General features: G+C 38.1%; 1 protein-coding gene across 1 annotated transcript in view; it reads right to left on the bottom strand.

Annotated features, from left to right (window-relative positions):
- LEKR1 (leucine, glutamate and lysine rich 1) overlaps nt 1-23127 on the bottom strand; it is a 227132-nt gene that overhangs the window by 9803 nt on the left and 194202 nt on the right. Inside the window, 2 exon segments of the mRNA XM_063620289.1 lie at nt 12770-13069; nt 16256-16420. Of these exon segments, the coding sequence (XP_063476359.1) occupies nt 12770-13069; nt 16256-16420 (465 nt within the window).

Genomic DNA, 23127 nt, shown 5'->3' with positions numbered 1-23127 from the left:
ACTAAGCAAGTCCCTCTTGCAAATAAACTATTTGTGCTTGCAAATACCATGTATTATTAAAATTTAATCTTAGAGTTTACATAAATCCGTCTTTGCTAGATTTGTTAATAAACGTTTTTCTTTTCGTTTTTTGAGACAAGGTTTCGGGTTGTTGCCCAGGCTCAACTACAGAAGCACGATCATGGCTCATTATAGCCTCAACCCCCCAGGCTCAAGCAGTCCTCCTTCCTCAGCTTCCCAAGTAGGTGGGACTACAGGCGTGTGCCACCATGCCCAGCTAATTTTTTATTTTCTGTAGAGACAGGGTCTCCCTATGTTTCCCAGGCTGGTCTTGAACTCCAAGCTCAAGCAATCCTCCCACCTTGAGCTCCCAAAATGCTGGGTTATAGGCGTGAGCCACCACACCTTGCCTAAACTTTCTTATGTAAATGGAATTTCTTTCTTTCTTTTTTTAAAAATAGAGTTTACATTGGAAACATATTTTCAAAACACCAAAATGTTAAAAATAATCCATGATGCCAATATTTTTAAAAAGTATGTAAGAAGTAAAACCCCTGTCTATCTCTTCCTACACTTCTAAGGTAACCACTGTTAATAGGAGGCAAATCCTTGATTTTTTCCTATCATCTTGGTAGCCCTGTAGAGATACACATGTACTTTCCTTTGTTTTTTAAACAAAACAGATTCAAGATGCTAGGAGATTGTCGGGCAATAAACAATAAAAACAGCTGTTTTAATGAAAGCCAATACAGATCTATAGTCATTTAGCCTTACTTTTGACATCCAAAAAGCTCTGAAAAGAAAAAAATGCTGTAGCTCATTACAGTTAGTGATAAAATCTGACTGAACTGATAGGCGGTTAATTACAGTCTTTGTTACATTTCATGTGAACATTCAGATGTTTCACTGCAGAAGTATTAATGTCATTGCACGGGGGTGCTGCCCTACATCTATGAGGACATACTGTACTTACTAACTTTCTAAAATTCAAAATAATTTTATATCTGAGCCCAAAGTTTTCAGATAAGGGACTGTGGGCCTGTCTATATTGCATGTACCCTTCTTTAAATACAGTCTTTCTTTAGAGTCCTTGATAGTGTTCTCTTCCGGTTTTCTTCCTACCTCACCAGAAGTTCCTTTTCTGTCACCATTGCTAGATTCTACTCCTCTTCCCAGCCTCTAAAAGTTAAGAGTGCCTGTTCTCAACCCTTTCTCTATTACCTCATCCTCTGGGTGATCTCATTCAGTCCCAAGGGTTAAGTATCAGCTACATGTGGAATTGTCCAAAATTGACATCTCCAGCTTGCCTTCCCTGTGGACATATTGCCTAGTCAACATCTCCACTTGGGCATCTAATAGGCATATTAAGATCAACATGTCCCAAATAAAATTCTTGATATTCCTCCCCAATTGTATTTCTTTTCTAGCATTTCCCATCTCAGCCCTCTCTCAGTTGCTGAGCTTCCAAGCTTTGGAGTTATCCTTGACTCCTTTTTATGCTTTCACATCATCCAATCAATCAGCGACTTCTATTGCCTTCACCCCTAAAATATATCCCAATTCTGGTGATTGGTCACCTCCTTCACAGCCTTGCTCTCTTTTTTGCCCTCTTCAACATATTTTCTACACAGAAGTCAATTATCCTCTAAAAATAAGTCAGATCATGTCAATTCCTTGTTCAAAATTCCTAGGTGGCTTTCTATCACACTTAGCAAAGTATCCAAAGACCTTATCATAGCCTACAAAGACTCCACATGAACTGGCCCTTCAACCTTGGTTTCTATCACTATCCTTGCTTACTAAGCTCCAGCAGTGCTTGCTGACTTCCTTGTGGCTTCTTTAAGGTTCCCAGTATGCTCCTTGCTGCAGGGTCTTTCTATTACCTTTGCCTGGAGTGTTTTTTCCCTGGAATGTTCTTTGCCTCATTATTTCCTCAGAGTCCTCTTACCACCCCATCTAATATAGCACCTCTCCTTCAGAAAGTATCCCTTTTACCCTGATTTATTTTTTTCTTAGCATCTACGAAAACAACAAAACTCTTTACCTGTTAAATGAATGCATAAATAAGCAACTGCAATAGGCACACAAGTGTATAGCTAATTTTGCCTCTGGGATTTTGTGGCTTCATGGAGGGGTTCTCCTTGCACTTAGACTTGGGGAATAAACAGAAGTGTACTTAGACTTGGGGAATAAACAGAAGTGTACTTTAGTGTTACTAAAGTTTAAGCTAGAATCTGCTTTGTCTTAATTTTTTCATTTCTCATAATCTGAAAAGAAAATTTCATTAAGGTTTATATTGTGTTGCTTTTGTTTTACTTGTAACTTTCCTGATTTTTCTTCAATATTCCTTGCTTGACCTTTATTCTTGTCTCTGCCACCTTCTCTACTAGGTCCTTTTTATACTTTATTCCTTTCTATTATTTTTAATTTTTTAAAATTAATGGATTACATTTAGCTAAAAAGTAAAATAATACTAAAACTCACAATGAAAAAAGCATTTCTTCACATTTCCAAGTCCTGCCTCCCAGGAATAACCATTTTCAGATCTTTAAACTATTTCTTCTGATAGTTACCCTGAGTACTTCAAAATAACATCATTATACTTCTATCTCTTTGTTTTTCAGTTTGGAACATATCTATTGACTGCATGGAATGGAAGATGAGGGTTCAGCTTCCTATACCAATTCTCACCAGATGCTGCTCCTCCTCCTATCCTCATATTTCTGTCACAATTTTTAGCTTAATCTATATTCGTCTTTATATGATTATAGTATATAAACATATGCACATCTGGGCCATGTTATGTACTATGATGACATATTCTTCCTTGCACAGCTTCCATCCACAGTTATTGTCTCATAATTTTTCTGCTTCATTTTCTGGGTGTTGATATTAATTTTTCACCAAACTTACAGAAGTGTAAATATCCTCTCAACATGTTCAAACACCCCACGTAAGCTATCAGCTTCTCTTTGTTCTTGGAGACATACTTCTAAGAACCCACAATTCTTCTGTTCAACATTCTAAGAACCTTCCATTCTTTTGGTCTGGTTGTTCTTTCAATCTGATGCACTGCTGTAATCCTATCATTTCTTCCCACCATTATCCTGGGATTCCCTCCATCTCTCTCCTGTGTTGGATTCCTTATTTCCTGATTCCTGTATTTTCTCCTTTATTACTTATTCCATCATTGTGCTGTCATATAGCTTCTAACAGCTTCCTGAAAAAGGCTGCCAGGGTAGTAACATTTTTGAGAACTCTTAAGTCTGAAAATATCTGTGTTTGATACTTGAGGGATTGTTTTGGCAGGATATAGAATTCTAGGCTGGGCATAATTTTCCTTTGGAATTTGGAAGGCACTGTCTTCTAGTTCCTATTTCCTCAAATTTTCTTTTCTTTTCTCCATCTTTTTGCTTTTTTCTTCTACTTTCTAGGAGATTTCACATCTTTATCATCTAACCCAAATATTGATTTTTTTAAAATTTCAGTCCTTATATTTTAATATTCACTCTTGTTCTTTTTTCATAGCCGGCTGTTTATGTTTAATGAATACAATATCATCTCTTTTCTCTCTGAGGATATTATATATTTTTAAGTTCTCTTTTGCTCCCTGTATTGTTTTGTATTTTTTCTCTGTGAAGTTCTTTTTTGCTTATTGTTTCTGTTCTTCACATTAGAGATGTTTCTCAAATAATTGGTGATCCTTGGCTGTTCGTGTTTAAAAATGGGTCCCCAAAATGTTACCTTAAGCTCAGTGTGCTTGAATACAGTTTATTGGCTGATATCCTTCTAGGTAGGTAGATTGAACATGGATATAGCCATTTCATTGGGATATCCCAACTGTCAGTATCAATGGGTCTTATCTTTTTTATTTATTTATTTTTGAGACAGAGTCTTGCTGTTACCCACGCTGGAGTGCAGTGGTGTGATCTCTGCTTACTGCAACCTCCACCTTCTGGGTTCAAGTGGTTCTTGTGCCTCAGCCTCCCAAGTAGCAGATGTGCACCACCACACCAGGCTAATTTTTGTATTTTCAGTAGAGATGGAGTTTCACCATGTTGGCCAGGCTGGTCTCAAACCCCTGGCCTCATGTGATCTGCCTGCCTTGGCCTCCCAAAGTGCTGGGATTACAGGTGTAAGCCACTCTGGCAGGCTGTTCTTATCTTTCGAGGCAGCTCATTTCTCCAAAGGGGGCTCTTCCAATTTCTTTTTTTATGGCTATTAATACATAAGCCTGGTTACTTGTGTTCTGAAACATGAGAGTGTGAAGGGTACTGGGAAGTCTCCATACTTAATATACTCTTGCTTTATCTCTTTTGTCCTCAGGTTCAGTGCCTTTTCTCATTCAGTTTTGCTAGAGAGTAAACCCCTGGTATTCTGCCAGGATGGTCGGCAGGGGCTTCTTGGGAACTGGGAGGACATCTCTGATGATCTGTTTGGTCCTTTTATAATCTTTCAAACAGTCTTGTTTTCAGTTCCACCCTTACATCCCTCTTTCAGAGGCATAGGCATACAGAGATATTGTGGGTTTGGTTCTAGACCAAAATAAAGCAAATATTGCAATAAAGAAAGTCACACGAATTTTTTGGTTTCCCACTGCATATAGAAATTATGTTTACACCATACTGTAGTTAAGTGTGCAATAGCATTAAGTCTAAAAAATGTACATACCTTAATTTAAAAATATTTTACTGCTAAAAAATGCTATCAACCATCTGAGCTTTCAGCAAGTTGTATCTTCTGCTGGTGGATGCTTCAATGTTGCTTCAATGTTGATGGCTGCTTCAATGTTGCTTCAATGTCGATGGCTGCTGACTGATCAAGGTGGAAGTTGCTGAAGGTTGGGATGGCAGTAGCAATTTCTTAAAAGAAGACAACAGCACAGAAATCACTTGAACCTGGGAGGCAGAAGTTGCAGTGAGCTGAGATTGTGCCACTGCACTCCAGCCTGGGCAACAGAGTGAAACTCTGTCTCAAAAAGAAAATAAAAACTAAAAAAAAGACAACAATGATGTTTGCCACATCAATGGACTCTTCCATTTGAGAAAGATTTCTCTGTAGCATGTGATGCTGTTTGACAGCATTTTACCCGCAGTAGAACTTCTTTCAAAATTGGAGTCAATCCTCTCAAACCCTGTCACTGCTTTATCAACTAATTTTATATAATATTCCAAATCCTTTGTTGTAATTTCAATATTTTTCACAGCATCTTCACAAGAGTAGATTCCATTTCAACAAATGGCTTTCTTTGCTCATCTATAAGAAGTAACTTTTTATATGTTCAAGTTTGCAGCAGTTCAGCCACATCTTCAGACTCCACTCCTAATTCTAGTTCTCTTGCTATTTCTGCCACTTCTTCCACTGAAGTTTTAAACCTTCAAAGTCATCCATGAGAGCTGGAATCAACTTCTTCCAAACTTTTGTAATTATCGATATTTTATCCTCCTCCCATGAATTGGGAATGTTCTGAATGGCATCTAGAATGGTGAATCCTTTCCAGAAGGTTTTGAATTTACTTAGCCCAGATCCATCAGAGGAATCAATAACTATGGCAGCTATCATCTTATGAAATATATTTCTTAAATAATAAGACTTGAAAGTCAAAACTGTTCCTTGATCCATGCGCTGCAGAATGGATGTTGTGTTTGCAGGTATGAAAACATTAATCCCCTTGTACATCTCCATCAGAGCTCTTGGGTGACCAGATGCGTTGTCAATGAGAAGCAATATTTTGAAAGGGATTTTTTTTTTTTTTCTGAACAGTAGGTATCAACAGGCTTAAAATATTCAGTAAGCCATGCTGCAAAAAGATGTGCTGTCATCCAGGCTTTGTTGTCCCACTTATAAAGCACAGAGTAGATTTAGCATAATTCTTAAGGGTCTTAGGATTTTTGGGATGGTAAATGAGCACTGGCTTCAACTTAAAGTCACTAGCTGCATTATCTCCCAATGAGAGAATTAGCCTGTCCTTTGAAGGCTAATTCTTGAAGTTTGGCTTCAAAGCTTCTGTACTACAGCTATGAAAGTCCTAGATGGTACCTTCTTCCAATAGAAGGTTGTTCCATCTACACTGAAAATCTGTTGTTTAATGTAGCCATCTCATAAATGATCTTAGCTAGATCTGGATAACTTACCGCAGCTTTGACATGAGCACTTGCTATCTTATCTTGTACCTTTATGTTCTGGAAATGGCTTCTTGTCCAGAACCTCATAAACCTACCACTGCTAGTTTCCAACTTTTCTTCTGCAGCTTCCTCATCTCTTTCAGTCTTCATACAATTGGAGAGAGTTAGGGTCTTGCTCTGGATTAGGCTTTGGCTTAAGGGAATATTATGACTGGTTTGATCTTCCACCTAGACCACTCAAACTTTCTCCATATCAGCAAGAAGGCTGTTTTATTTTCTTATCATTCATGTATTCACTGAGGTAGTACTTCTATTGCCTTCAAGAACTTTTCCTTTGCATTCACAACTTGACTAACTGGAACAAGAGGCTTAGCTTCTGGCTTATCTCAACTTTTGATTTGCTTTCTTTGCTAAGCTTAATCATTTCTGCCTTTTGACTTAAAGTGAGAGGTGTAATTCTTCCTTTCACTTGAATGCTTAGGAGCCATTGTAGGGTTGTTAATTGGCCTAATTTCAATATTGTTTTTGCCTCAGCAAATAGGGAGGCCTGAGCAGAAGAGAGACGAGGGACTGGCCAGTCAGTGGATTAGTCCGAACACACACAACATTTATCTGTTAAGTTTGCTGTCTTATGTAGGCACCATTCTTGGCACCCACAAACAAGTGTAATAGTAACATCAAAGATCACTGGTTGCATGGCCATAAGAGATATAATAATAATGAAAAATTTAAAATATTGCAAGAATTACCAAACTGTGACACAAAGACATAAAGTGAGCACATGCAGTTGAAAAAATGACACTGAGAGACTTTCTCGACATAGGAGTTGCCACAAACCTTCAATTTGTGAAAAAAAAAAACACAGTATCTGTGGAACACAATAAAGTGACATGCAATAAAACAAGTTATGCCTGCACCTAGTTTCTCCAGTTCCTGAGCCTCTCCAGTGTTGTGTCACATAACTAGATTTTCTCCGTTTTGGATCCTCCCATCCCCAATCCTCACAGGCATTAGGTTTCAATATCCTATAGTCTGATAAGTCATTTATCTCTTAGACACTTGCTTTCCATTTTTGTAAGCTTTGGTCAATATCTTTTTTATCAAGTGCTAACTCCTCTCCTGTTCTCTTTGTCCTAATGGATTTATTCATTTTTTATTAATTGATTGCCATTTTACTGGCAATGGAATGAAGTAGAGATAAACATATGTATTCAATTCTCCATGTTTAACCAAGAGCATTATTTTCTATTTTTGAGTATCACTCATCTTCATTGTATGACTACAAGAACTATAGCATTTAAAACTACTGCTCTTTTGGCTCCCTTATGTGTGAATATTGAACTATCTGTACTGATTGTCCTTCAGTGATTGTATGTGAGCTGTTTATTTGATTTACCACATTCTTCCTCTGGATCACAACAAGGTCCGTAACAGTGGGGTCACACTGTCTTGACTGTACTCACATGGAACCGGTAGGAAGGAAAATGGGCATCAAGAAGCACATGACCCATTTTGACTTGGTTTTATTGATAAGTGTTATTCTCTAACATATTAACTTTCTCTCTCTCTCGCTCGCTCTCTCTCCCTCCCTGCCTCCTTTCCAATCTTTTAATGTATCTTTTTATTATTATTATTATTATTATTATACTTTAGGTTTTAGGGTACATGTGCACAATGTGCAGGTTTGTTACATATGTATCCATGTGCCATGTTGTTTTGCTGCACCCATTAACTCATCATTTAGCATTAGGTATATCTCCTAATGCCGTCCTTCACCCCTCCCCCCACCCCACAACAGTCCCCGGAGTGTGATGTTCCCCTTCCTGTGTCCATGAGTTCTCATTGTTCAATTCCCACCTATGAGTGAGAACATGCGGTGTTTGGTTTTTTGTCCTTGCAATAGTTTGCTGAGAATGATGGTTTCCAGCTTCATCCATGTCCCTACATGAACTCATCATTTTTTATGGCTGCATAGTATTCCATGGTGTATATGTGCCACATTTTCTTAATCCAGTCTATCGTTGTTGTATATTTGGGTTGGTTCCAAGTCTTTGCTATTGTGAATAGTGATGCAATAAACATACGTGTGCATGTGTCTTTATAGCAGCATGATTTATAGTCCTTTGGGTATATACCCAGTAATGGGATGGCTGGGTCAAATGGTATTTCTAGTTCTAGATCCCTGAGGAATCGCCACACTGACTTCCACAATGGTTGAACTAGTTTACAGTCCCACCAACAGTGTAAAAGTGTTCCTATTTCTCCACATCCTCTCCAGCACCTGTTGTTTCCTGACTTTTTAATGATGGCCATTCTAACTGGTGTGAGGTGGTATCTAAAAGAAAACCTAGGCAACACCATTCAGGACATAGGCGTGGGCAAGGACTTCATGTCTAAAACACCAAAAGCAATGGCAAGAAAAGCCAAAATTGACAAATGGGATCTAATTAAACTGAAGAGCTTCTGCACAGCAAAAGAAACTACCATCAGAGTGAACAGGCAACCTACAAAATGGGAAAAAATTTTTGCACCCTACTCATCTGACAAAGGGCTAATATCCAGAATCTACAATGAAATCAAACAAATTTACAAGAAAAAACAAACAACCCCATCAAAAAGTGGGCGAAGGACATGAACAGACACTTCTCAAAAGAAGACATTTATGCAGCCAAAAAACACATGAAAAAATGCTCATCATCACTGGCCATCAGAGAAATGCAAATCCAATCTTTTAATGTATCTTTTCAGGGACTCCTTGTTCACATTTACATTTCTAGCACAGTTTTATTTTCCATTGTCTCTTTTTGTTGACCTGCACCCTTTGTTGCTCCGCTTTGCGACCCTTGCTGTTTCTGGGGATGTGCTCCAATAATCCCTGCTCCACTTAGGAAGGCCCATTTTGGCCTTTAGAGGCTTTGGCTTTCCTCTTATCCTTGAGAACTTTCTTCATAGAATTAAAAACAAAGTTTACCCATTATTTGGCCTCTTGAAAGAGAACAGAGCTTTCCTCCTCTTAATTAGCCTCCTTATTAAACCATTAATTTATTTTCATTCTAATGGGAATTTGTTTTCCACTTAAATGCAGCTTTATTTCTCCAGAATCTGAGAAATTTCAAGTGTCTGGAATGCATTTTCAAAAAAAGTAGTGCTTTTCACTTTACATGCTATGGCCTCTATTCTTTTTGGCTCATAAATCCTATCCCTTTTATTGGCTCATTTCCTATTTTTATAAGCGTATTTTGGACTCTGGCATGCTTAGCCAGAGAAGCAGCCTTAATTACTTACTCTTACAGTTCAGTTTGAATTAGTTAACTTTGAGGTGATATTTTGGTAACTTCTAAAGGAAAATCTAGTCTACCCTCCCCACTCCCACAAAAGGAAATTGCCCCCCTAAGTACACCCTTAATTGGTTTTCTTTACCTTTGGGATGATCCTTTTCTCCTCTCTAGCAATGATCTATGATCATTTACATACCAACCCAATGTCTTATGTCTTTCAGTCCACATTTTTCTTAAAAGCTTTATTCCTAAGTGGCTTCTTTTAAAAACTAATGAGCAGGAAGAGTTCCAACTGCAGCTCCTTTTGTCGACGAAGAAATCCACTCTTCACTTTTATTCTATTTTCTCTTGCCAAAATCACCTCCAGAAGCCCTGTGATTGGAAGCCTTTAAAATGCCCCCTAATGATCCTTACCCTCCTGATATTCATATCTTTGTGCAATGATTTCACCTCGAGTGTGGGTTGGACTTATTGATTCATTTGTAATAAATGCAATACAGCAGAAGCACTGGTATGTCTCTTCTGAGATTAGGTTGCAAAAAGACTGTGGCTTCTATCTTGGCACCTTCTCTCTCTCATTCTCACTCGCTTGCCCTGAGGGAAGTCAGCTGACACACTGAGCTATTCTATGGAGAGTTTCATGTGGCAAGGAACTGAGGGAAGCCACTGGCCAAATACCTCCTGCCAACAACCATATAAGTAAGTCTGAAAGCCAATCCCATCCTAGTTGAGCCTCTAGATGAGACTGCAGCCCAGTGGATACCCTGACACCAACCTCATAAGAGAACTTGAGCCTCTAAACCAGAGACACTCAGCTAAGCCATGCTCAGATTCCTGACCCACAGAAGCTATGAGATAATAAATGTTTGTTGTTTGAAGCTGCTAAACTTGGGGGTAATTTGTCACGCAGCAATAGATAACTTATACAGGCTCTTCATGCAAATATTCTAGCTTTCAGTCTATGCTTTTTTATGATAAATTCTGTTTAGATCATTCTTTCCTTTGGATATTAATTTAATTACTCATGCAAAGTTTTCTTTAAATTCTTCTTTAAGAGCAGGAAGTGGCAGTTGTCAGTCTTCTTCCTAATTACATCACCAGTACCTACCTAACACGTGCCTGGCACCCAGATAGATGCTGTTATGGGGTATGGAAGTTTGTCAACTCCAAATCTCATGTTGAAATGTAATCCTCAATGTTGGAGGTGGGGCCTAGTGGGAGGTGTTTGAATCATGGCAGCAGATCCCTCATGAATTGCTTAGCACCATCCCCTTGCTGATGAATGAGTTCTTGCTGTGTTAGTTCATGCGAGATTTGGTTGTTTAAAATAATGTGGCACCTCCCCCAACCTCTCTCTCACTATGTGATGCACTGGCTTCTCCTTCACCTTCCACCATGATTGTAAGCTTCCAAGGTCCTCGGCAGAACTATGCTTCCTGTTCAGCCTGCAGAACCATGAGCCAACTAAACCTCTTTTCTTTATAAATTATCCAGTCTCACATATTCCTTTAGAGTAAGGCAAGAACAGAATAACATAGATGCTAATATACGTTTTTTCTACTTGTCTTTCCGTCTTTTTCTACTTGTCCTAATTTATAAGTTACTCCTCATTTTCTATATTGCCATTTCTTTTGTGAATGAATAGTTAGAAAACCTGCTAGTCTAGTTGCCTCGACCTTTCGGTCCTTTACCCTGCTTCCCTCCTCTAGAGATTCACTACTGCTGTCTCATTGAGGCAAATCAGCATCACCTCTCTCTCAGGGTTTCTCCAGCGGAGCTAAGTCCACGTGTGCTCTCCCACCTTACTCCTGCCTGAACTGGGGGTGCGGCTTCCTTCACTGGGGGGACTGTGCTGCTGTGTAACAACAAGAGAACTTAATCATCTTTTTGTCTTAATTATAATACTAAAAGAAAATTGAGTCCCTGGAGATGATAACTGCTAAGTCTGTGGTCACTGTGAAATGCAGAAGCAGAATAATAAGAACTAGGTTTTCCAAAAGAGGAAACATCATATCATGGAGATTTGAATTTGAATCTTAGCTCCACCAAACTGTCTGACCTTATGGAAATTATTCAACCTTCTTCAGTCTCTTCCTCATTTGTAACATGTAAATAATTTCTACTTATAGGGTTGTTTTAGGCATTATTCTTTTTTTTTTTTTTTTTTTTTTGAGATGGAGTCTCGCTCTGTCACCCAGGCTGGAGTGCAGTGGCGCAATCTCGGCTCACTGCAAGCTCCACCTCCCGGGTTCACGCCATTCTCCTGCCTCAGCCTCTCTGAGTAGCTGGGACTACAGGCGCCCGCCACCATGCCCAGTTAATTTTTTGTATTTTTAGTAGAGACGGGGTTTCACCGTGGTCTCAATCTCCTGACCTCGTGATCCACCTGCCTCGGCCTCCCAAAGTGCTGGGATTACAAGCGTGAGCCACCACGCCCGGCCTAGGCATTATTCTTGATCTACCATTCTATCTATTCCATATTTTATCTTATATTTATAACTTCTTTGTAATAGGTTCACTTCATAATTACATAATTACAATGATTATGTAAACTTTCTATTTTGGCTGATAATTTAAATATAGCAAGACCATGGCATATTTAATTGTTAATAATCAATATTATTATTAGCACTTTCCTTTTATGCCTTTATTGATGCCAGTCAAACCAACAAAAATATTACTTCTCACCAACATTCAGAATCTTCCTCCATTTGCCTTTATTTGCTATACTGTCATCAAAGGGATCAAATATTGTAATGTGATATGATATTGGTGATTAGAGAAGAGATGAATTGTTTCACTATTTCTAAATTGCTCAGTAGTTCAGACATAATACTTTCAAAAATGTTTTCAAATCAAAATAGGTCTACTCCAGTTTGAATGAAAAACATCACTGAAATAATCATACATACATAAGAAAGAAAACTGACGCATGCATATTACCTTATAAGTTTACATTGATAGGAAGTAAAAACCTAAGATAAAATTGTATTTAAAAGACATAGTCTAATTTTTTTTAAATGTATGCAGAAAGTTATCTAAAAGTTTATTTGGCAAAGATTTAATGTTAAAACAAATAAGACATAAACATATAAAGATTCCTAGTCTTAGAGGCTTAAAATAGTTATTTGCAAGACAGAACTAGGTGCTAAGGAAAATTTAGAGATTATGTAGTTCACAAGAAAGCCAGGTCTGGAGAGGCTGACTGCCTAAAGTTAAGGACAGAACACCAGGATGTGATTTAGGTCAGACTAACATTCCAGGATTCTTTCCATGAAACTAAGCTGCCTTTCACATTTTTGTTTGTTTGTTGAAAGAACATGTGCTCTTTGATTAATTGCAAAGTTACCACTATCTGCTTCCTACCTCTTCCTGGGACTGGTTAAATTGCTTTATCAGTTGTGTTTGAGCCAGCATTACTCTTTTCAGTTCATCTGACTTCCGTTTCATTTCCTTCCTCAAGTCTTCTGAAACTGAATCATTACTGTCAATTTCCTTCTTCAAGCGAAATTCAAATTCTGCAACCAAATTTTTAAGATTTTCAATTTCTTTATCCTTTGACTTAGATTCTTCAGTGTACTGAATATGAGATTTGTGAAGTTTTTCTTTAAGAGCGGTCACTTCCTGCTTTAGATCTCTTGTAGCGTCTGTGATTAAGTCAGATATCTGTAAGATAAATCTCATATTAGCTTGTAGGCAATAGTTTCTAGGTAACCACGGAATTCTTATGGTTTTTAAGAGGTTTTTTTCATTAATCAATGTACTCACTTGATCAGATGAAACCAAACCCATGACATGCAGGCCTTCAAGATTTTCTTTTTAAAAGACTAAAACATTTATTTTTCTACTTAAAACAGTATCACATTAATCACTTGGGCACTTTTGGAAATATATAAATTTCTGTGACTATGTTAAGCTACAAAGGATAGCACAAGTCTTTTTTTTTTGAAACAGGGTCTTTCTCTGTTGTCAAGGCTGGAGCGCAGTGGTGCAGTGGTGTAATCATGGCTCTCGGCAGCCTTGACCTCTTGCGCTCAAACAATCCTACCAATTCAGCCTCTCCAGTAGCTGGATCACAGACTCATGCCACCACACCTGGCTAATTTTTTATTTTTTGTAGGGATGGTGTCTATGTTGCCAAGGCTGGTCTTAAACTTCTGGGCTCAAGCAATCCTCCTGCCTCAGCCTCCCAAAGTTCTGAGATTACAGGTGTGAGCCACTGTGTCCAGCCTCAGCTCAAGTCTTGACAAGTACATCAGGGGACTGTCTGGACCTAACTAGGTTGGCTTTGGGATCTCAAAATGGCTGATTTTTGGGGAATGCAAGGAGGAGAGCACTAGAGTTATACTTTACCCTAACTATACCAATACATTTTTCTTTAACATAATTTTTTTTCTTTTTTGTATATAATGGCTGGAGGAACTCCAGATACTATGCCTCCCAGAACAGTACTGCCCAACAGAGCTTTCTGTGGTGTTAGAGATAGTCTATGCTATCCAATATGGTAGTCACTAGCCACATGTGACTACTGACAATGCTGGTAAATGTTTAACAACTGACTCTCAAATAAAAAAAAAAAAAGCCAAGATTTGTATCTAATTTCCGTGGTGTAAATACTCTAACCATAGCTCTCAAAAAAGAGTATTGACTATTGAGCACCTGAAATATGACTAATGTGACCAAGGAACTGAATTTAAATTGTATTTAATTTTAATTAATTTAATGGAAACTTTTGTAGTCACATGCGGCTATCATGATGGACAGCACAGTTGTAGAAAACACCTGAATATTCTGAAAATGTACTGCTTCTCAAGGTGGTTCCTCTAGACAAATGAATGAGAGAATAACTTGGAGAAGTTTTTCCTCATAGCATGAAAGTCTTTAGAAGGGAAAAGTCCTCCTGTTTTCTTTCTTCTTAAGAAGCAAAACAACAAAACAAGAGCTGCTTCTAATGAAACATATCCTTATTACTTATGCTAAATTATTGTCATGTTATAAATATTAGCACAACAAGAAACTAGCCCACTAAGAATCTGGAAAACATTCACAGACCAAGGTTCCAAGGACTTTGTGAACTGTTACATAAAAAGAGTTGTGTATCCAAAATTTGTTTCAAATGTTAAATTTACAGAAAGAATAACTTGTGGGAGAAGTCTCTTCACCATAGTTCATAATTCTATAAATTAATATTCTATTATCTTCAATTAATCCAAGAGGGAAGAAGGCCACTGTCAGGTCTGCACAGTGGTTTCCATCACCCAGAGGAGAGCTGACACTGAAATAAAGCAAGTTATCTTTGGAAGAGGAGGTTCACATAACCACAAATATGTTTTCATTTTTTAAAAGGCAGTCAACATTTAAAGATCAGGAGGTTCCACTTACAAAATGTGGATTTATGACTTCTCTTGAGAAACTGTAACATCTGGCAAGTTCCAGCTTGCCTGTCTGCATTCTCCTGCTGATGGGATCCCGAACCACCCAGGGCTGGAACAGCAGTCACAGAGTGAGAGGAAGAAGAAAGGGGGAGACTTGGTGGAGCCTGGGGCATCACAAGCCGGGAAGCAAGAGGTGAGAACCCTCTAGGGGAGGCAAAACCTTGGGGGAGCCAAGGCTCTAAGCTTGTGGCACATGCTCCATTGCCACAGTAGGATTTCACTTACAAAACACAAGTTCAAAGATAAAATCACTAAGAATATTTTTTTTCTTTTAGAGAAGGGATCTCACTCTGTTGCCCAGTCTGGAGTGCAATGGTGTGATCATAGCTCACAGAAGCCTTGAACTCCTGGGTTCAAGTGAACCTCCTGTATCAGCCTCCCAAGTAGCCAGGAGGCTTAGGGTTCATATTAACTGGTATGAACATATTACAGGTATGAACCACCACACTAGGCTAATTAAGTCTTTTTTTTTTTTAATAGAGACAGAGTCTTGCTATGTTGTCCAGGCTGGTCTTGAATGCCTGGCCTCAAGTGATCCTCTTGCCTGGGCCTCTCAAAGTGCTAGGATCATAGGCATGAGCCACCATGCCCAGTAAGATTATTAAGAATTTCAAGGTAGTATCTGCAGAGCAATAAATCCAAAGCACGAGGCCTTTCTGAGTGTGGGACCATGTGCTATTGCACTGGTTGTACACATGCAGCTGGTGCTGCCTGTTGTTCACAATGGACTACTGAAATGGATGTACCATACCTCCTGTACACAAATGTAGAAGCCATTAGGTCTTGTCTGATGCTTAATTAACACAGACTCTTAATACACGTATTTAAAATGTTATTTCCCCACTAGGTCTTGATTAATACACATACACACATACACACACATACACACTCTACACTCAAGTCCTATAAAAACAGGAAAACCTTAACAAAACCTTTAGTATTTAGAACATACTGTTTAAGAAATTTAGGGAGGTGTAATTACATTTTAAAAATATTTCTCTTCATTCAGAAATGTTGAGAATGAAAACTATTTGCAATTAAAGGGTATATGCTTTAGTTGTTGGGAAAATTTTAATTATAAAAAAAAACACTTCATTATCTTTCGATGTTGGATATTTGAGGTGTTGAAATATCTAGCCATAATAATTTTTAGTCATATAATTTACGATGTTTAAAAAATAAGTTTATTCCAGTAGAAAAAATCCATACATAGCTGGATTACATGCTTGTATAACTTATCTCAGTTACCCATTCTGGAGAATTATCCAAACCATCTAACTTGCATAGCTAAAACCAGGACACAGTGACCATGAGTGAAAGCTACTGGAATTATAAATACTGTAGTGTTCTAAGGCGAAATATACAACATCTGCAGTTTCAAATCTATTAAATAATGACGAACGTCATAATTACAGACCTTCATTTGTAGTTCCTCTTGTTCTTTCTTATACTTTTGGATTACATCTTGGTGTTTTTCTTTTTCAATATTAAGTTGCAATTTTGTTTCTTCCTTAAAGAGAAGAGCTTGCTCTTCAAATTCAACCAAGTGTTGGGCCCTTTCCTTGGCAAGTTCTGCTTCAATCTAGAAATGGCATTTAAAACACATGTAAAACTATTTTACCTTAAAATAAGTACATTAAGCTTATTTTCAAACTCTAAGTTTTAAAACATTCTGACAACAAATTTTTAATTAAACTATTTTAAAAATTCTAGTGTTCAAAAAAAAAAGTGTGACTTAGAACTTGGGCCAGAAAAATTGACCTGGTGCCAAATATTCCACCACCTTCTAAGACCTGAAAAATTAGTAGAGGAGTTAGAACTATATGACAGTTTTCAGAAATACTAAAAGCTTAATTACTTGCTCATTTATACTGTGAACTCAGTCCTTGCCAGCAACTCAGAAAATTGAAGTTTTTGTTTTTAAGCAAGTTTTGAGGGCCTTAGACTAAGTTCTGCTTAAAACTCAGAGGGAATACAAAGTCCAAATGTTGATTTTTCAAGTGGCCCTTTCTTGATGGAGGTCATAGAAAGTTTTGAAGTCACAGATTGTCATTTTAATGTGACTAAAGTGGGAAGGATGATTAAAGGAAAAGAGTCAGTAATGTCCGTATAGATGGTCCCCATCTTACCATGGTTCGACTTATGATTTTTCGATTTTATAATGGTGAGAAAGCAATATGCATTTTCAGTAGAGACTATACTTCAACTTTTGAATTCTGATCTTTTCCTGGGCCGTTGATATGAAGTATGATACTCTCTGGGATGTTAGGCAGTGTCAGTGGGCCGCAGCTCCCAGACAGCCATGTGATCATGAGGGCAAACAGCTGATACTGTACAGTGGATGTACTGTGTTGCCAGTATTTTTTAGATATTGTGTTTTCACATTCCATCATGTCTACAGAATACCCATTTTTGACTTACAATACCTTCAATTTATGATGGGTTTATCAGGATGTAACCCCACTGAAAGGTGAAAAGCATCTATATCCATACTTTGACTCAGATAGAATTATAATGCTAGAAGGGACCTTAGAAATCCCCTAATTCAATCTCTCATGTTTCCATGAATTGTGGAAAGAATAAGCAAGAACTCTGGATGCAGATGAAGTTGAGTTTAAATCCTGCCTCTTAATCCTGGCTCTACTACTTCCTAACTGAGTGATCTTAAGTTTGTGACTGTAACCCTTCCTGGCAGGGTTATAACTAGTTCCCTTAGGGGTTGTTATGAGGATTAAAGGAGGCAAACCTTGTGTGTAAAGCTCTAATATGAGTAGGAATTTCATAGTCAGTGGAGAGTACTTCCACACTCTGACCCTTCAGTCTCTACTACTGACTCCATACTAAATGACTGACTGCTGGGTGCCTCACACCTCCAGAAACCATAACTCACTTCTTCCCTAGAAGGCATTTCCATTTTCAGACAGCACTAAGCATTAGGCAGTTTTTCCTGTAGTTGAGCCAACATCTCTCTCTATGTGGTTTTTAACCATTGGTTTTGGCTCTGCCTACTGAAACAAGAAAAAGAAGAAATCTATGAGAACTGGAGTCATTTACTCCTGGGAGTTCATCTAGAGAGATTGGAAAAGGCAATCCCAGTGACAGTCTGGCTCTAGATTTATACTGCGCCAGGATTATAAACTCTAAGAGAGGGTAAAGCCAGGAAAATTGAGAGAAAAACTCACAACTGATTGTGACTGTGTGATTTAGGCCACCAAGACAAGGAAAGAGATCGACCTAAATTTCTCAAGAGAACAATGAAGCCAGGGTACAAGGACACAAATGTTGCTAAGAAAGTTAAAGGAAGCCCTTTACATTAAATAAAATACCAGATGGAAGACTAGCCCCAGTGTGGGGTCAATTAGTTTTATTGTACTGGGTATAGGACTGAGCATCTGCCTTAAGGGAATGTAATTATGTTTATACAGTACTGAGTGCAAAGAGTTATTCTGGCTCTTTCAAAATAGACTTCTGGGTTGTTTGGGATAATAGGCTACTGATGATCTTTTAGCAACATTACAGAATTACAGAATTATTCAGATGGGCTGCTCTCAGACTGCTGAAGACAAAGGAAGTCTCAGGGGGCACTCAGAAAAAAAGAAGATATTCCTCTGAATTTCAGGTACTTAAATCCACTTTGCCTCCTGGTAGCCATTTAGATAATTCACAGGTGCCTCCAATGAATTGCATGGCCCAGAAATCTTGTAACAACACTCTTCCCAAAGTCTGTTTCTCTCCCTTATTTCAGGACACAGCTCTACCAACTATCTAGTTACTCAAGTTAGTGATTAGAACATCATCTTTCATACCTCTCTCCTTTACCCTCCCCACCCAATCCAACACAAAATCTTATTCATTTTACCTTCAAAAGATGCTTTGCATCCATTTCTCTATGTCTCAACTTTCATCAGCACTTCCTGATCACCTAGTTCTGGCCACCATCACTTCCTGACCAGCCTCCTTACTTTCACTCCTGCTTCACTCCAACCATGCTACTACACACAGCACAGTATTCTTTACAAAGTATAAATTAGATTTTTTTATTCCTTCTTCGTGGTTTCTCAATGCATTAATATATCAAAACTCCTGTATATGACCTTTTACGGGGCCACTACTAGCTCATATGACACCTTTGTGTAAACTGACAAAACACCCCTTCCTTAGATGAAAACAGTCTCATGCCAGTCATAGGACTTGATGAGCAGAGTACAGGCTAGATTCCAGCTCCCTTTGCTGCCTGGGCCTGTTGCAGGGTGCAACTTAAACACTGTGTGTGGTGGCAGTCCTGGATTCCTCCAGTCTGACTTCCACTACTTTTCTCATTTGATCACTGTGCTTTGGCCACACTGGCAAAGATAAGTCAAGAATATATGAAAGGAGAAACCAAATGAAAAACATTTGGAAAAATTGGAAGGTATAATATTAATATAAAAGTTAATAATCAATAACATTCCATTATTAATTAAATTAATAATAATTAATAGTCACATAGTTCTTAATTGTTAATAGTAACCAATAAGTGAATAACATAAGCATTAATAGTTCATAAGATGCTCTGGCACTATTAATAAAAAAGCAACAAACTATTTTGAGAAGCTCTAGAAAAATGTGTATTGAGGTGCTAAAATATCAAGTATTTTTAAAAATCTTGTGTGGTTAGGCCGGGCGCGGTGGCTCACGCTTGTAATCCCAGCACTTTGGGAGGCCGAGGCGGGCGGATTACGAGGTCAGGAGATCGAGACCACGGTGAAACCCCGCCTCTATTAAAAATACAAAAAATTAGCCAGGCGTGGTGGCGGGCGCCTGTAGTCCCAGCTACTCGGAGAGGCTGAGGCAGGAGAATGGCGTGAACCCGGGAGGCGGAGCTTGCAGTGAGCCGAGATTGCGCCACTGCACTCCAGCCTGGGCGACAGAGCGAGACTCCGTCTCAAAAAAAAAAAAAAAAAAAAAAAAATCTTGTATGGTTAATTAGTAGAGCCCAATAGCTATTTTAGGACAAAACGACATCTTTCCAAATATGGATTGATTGCTCAAATTAAGACAGTGAGAATATATGCAAACTTGGTGGAACAAGACAAAAATTAGATGACAGAAGGACTTTAGAAGAACCTTCAAAAAAAGTTTTCAAAAATTATTATGGAGATTAGGTCAATTAGAAAATCAGCAGGGTCCCTTTGATGAAGTTGAAACAAAGTATTCAGGGAAGAAAAGGTGATGGCCGATGGCTTGAATGAGCTGAATGTCTGTTTTACTCGAGTTAGAAAGCAAGATCTTCTTGCCCCTGAACTATTCCTTGAACTACTGTAGGTAAAGAGAGAAAACAAGGAAGGAATAAATATACGGACAGTGGGAAAGAACAAGCACTGTAGACAAAAGCGAGAAGAATGATTGACTATTACTAGCTTTGTTTTTAATTTGCACAATCTGAGAAAAAGAAGCAAAGTGATGAGTTTTCACATGGGATTTCAAACATTTAGGAAAGCTGCAGTGGGATCCTAAGAGCCATCTGAATGTGTTGACGTGTTAGCACAGAGAAATGAGATTACTGGCTCCTTCATGATCTGATTAGTTTGAACAAAATGATGAGCCCATAAAAACAACGATTTGCTTAAGGGGTACATTATTTGCCTTTGAGTAGGTGCATTCATGCCAAATTGCCATGTTTTTATTTTTAAAAATTGATAGGAGCTGATAATTTAAAATATTTTAGATGACAGGAGTTATGTTTGAGCAAAATAAATAAATTTGTTGATGGTATACATATAAAGCATGAACCACTTTATACAATAACTAATAGTAATTTTGATAACGGGAAAATTATGATTTCTAAAAAAGTGAATAATATTAACTTAAGAATTACACAAAGTAAAATCAATTCTTATCTTTGTACACATCCCAGGTTTTAATTATTTTTGGTTTTTACTTATCTATATCCTCTTCTGACTCAAACTCCACCTCCTTGGTGAAGGCCTCGGGATGACTCCAGAGCATTCGGAGCATTGTTTTTAAATTTCTTTTGTATTTGTTGTTGAAATGCATAATTAGTATTTTATAAAATCTGTATTTAATACCAATATGCAAAATACTGCCTTTTCACTATTTTCCAAGCGAAGTCTTTGCGGTTGACTTTGTTATTATCATTTTTCTTATTGAACATGGAGCCAAACACCATGTTATAATATGACCATTTATTACTCAGTGATACCTTTAAAACCAAAGGGAATTTTATATGCCAAAGTAGGAATCAAATAATTTGCTTATATTTGATATGCATCTATAATTTTTTTTTTTTTTTTTTTTTTTTTGAGACGGAGTCTCGCTCTGTCGCCCAGGCTGGAGTGCAGTGGCGCAATCTCGGCTCACTACAAGCTCCGCCTCCTGGGTTCACGCCATTCTCCTGCCTCAGCCTCTCCGAGTAGCTGGGACTACAGGCGCCCGCCACCACGCCCGGCTAATTTTTTTTTTGTATTTTTTAGTAGAGACGGGGTTTCACCGTGGTCTCGATCTCCTGACCTCGTGATCCGCCCGCCTCGGCCTCCCAAAGTGCTGGGATTACAAGCGTGAGCCACCGCGCCCGGCCTGCATCTATAATTTTTAAAGATATATCCCCTAAAATAAATTATTGTACTATTTTACAAAAATTAAAAATGAATACCGATTGCAAATTATTATGGTACTTTAGATTATTTCTGAAATAGCTACTGAATAAATAATAAAAGCAGATGATTATTCGAAACAGAATTTGCAGTTAAAAAATGAATGCTAAGGAATCAGAATATGTAGGCTGCAGGTCAAATCCTGTCAAGAACTATGTGAACTTAGGATGGGAGGAGAGAATGTTCACTGAGTAAATGAATACAAGCTAGGGCGGTATGGTATAGGACACTTTCTATATATTAACTCTTTTAATTTTTACAACTCTGAGAATAACATAGAATAATAGAAGTATTACTCCCACTGTCTAGATTAAGAAATAGGCTCAGAGAAGCGAGTAACTTCACCAAGATTGTAGAGCAACTACAAGGTGGAAACAATATTTATACTCAGGTGTTGCTGGTGAACTCTATAGCTCAGTGTGTTTAGTTTTTTTTTCATGTAACCTGTCTCCCCCACCCCTACATCTATACAGCATAGTGGGCTCAGGGCATGGACTTGGTATTTATTTAGTTTCAAAATATTTGAGGATTGTCCAGATAACTTTCTGCTAACGATTTCTAATTTTATTTCATTGTGGTCAGAGAAAATACTTTGTATGATGTGAATCCTTTTAAACTTATTGAGACTTATTTATAAGCCAAAATATGGTTGATTTTGGTAAAAGGTTCATGTGCACTTGAGAAGAATGTGTATTCTGCTGTCAAACTGAGAATTCTATAAATATAATTTAGGTCAAGTTTGTTAACAATATCGTTCAATATATCTGTTAATTAATTTATACCATTTTCCATTGTATAAATCCTTACTGATTGGCTATTTTTCTATCAATTATTGAGAGAAAGAATTGATATCTTAGGCTCTAATTAGTGAATTTATTTCTCCTCACAGTTCTATCAGTTTTTGCTTCATGTATTTGTAAGCTCTGTTTTTAGGTGAATGAACATTTAGGGTTATTATGTCCTTCTGGTGAACTGACCCCTTTGTCATTATTAAATATCTTCCTTTAATCCTAGCAAAATATTAAGTATTCTGACTTCTTTGCTATGAAATCTACTTTGCTGATAGTGATATAGCTACTCCAGCTTTCTTTTTTTTTTTTTTTTTTTGAGACAGAGTCTCGCTCTGTGGCCCAGGCTGGAGTGCGGTGGCCTGATCTTGGCTCACTGCAAGCTCCACCTCCTGGGTTCACGCTATTCTCCTGTCTCAGCCTCCCAAGTAGCTGGGACTACAGGTGCCTGCCACCACACCCAGCTAATTTTGTTTTTTGTTTTTTTGTATTTTTAGTAGAAATGGGGTTTCACTGTGTTAGCCAGGATGGTCTCCTTCTCCTGACCTTGTGATCCGCCCGCCTCGGCCTCCCAAAGTGCTGGGATTACAGACGTGAGCCACCGCGCCTGGCCTCCAGCTTTCTTTTGATTTGTGTTTCCATTCTTTACTTTTAATCTATTGTGTTTTTATCTTAAAGTGCATTTCTTGAGAGCTTATTTAGAAGTTCTAGCAGGGGAGGAGCACAGCTACTTGTATACCCTTTACAGAAGAATGGTTCTCCTCTATCAAGGAAGGTAATCCTCTTCCACCAGAACACGTGCAGCTTCAAGAAGGTCACATATAGAGCAGTAAGGGAGGATGGGGACA

This window comes from Symphalangus syndactylus, chromosome 17, assembly GCF_028878055.3.
Source record: "Symphalangus syndactylus isolate Jambi chromosome 17, NHGRI_mSymSyn1-v2.1_pri, whole genome shotgun sequence".
In the NCBI taxonomy this organism is placed as follows: domain Eukaryota; kingdom Metazoa; phylum Chordata; class Mammalia; order Primates; family Hylobatidae; genus Symphalangus; species Symphalangus syndactylus.
The sequence above is the reverse complement of the archived record's forward strand: the minus strand, read 5'-3'. Positions and strand labels throughout refer to the sequence as shown.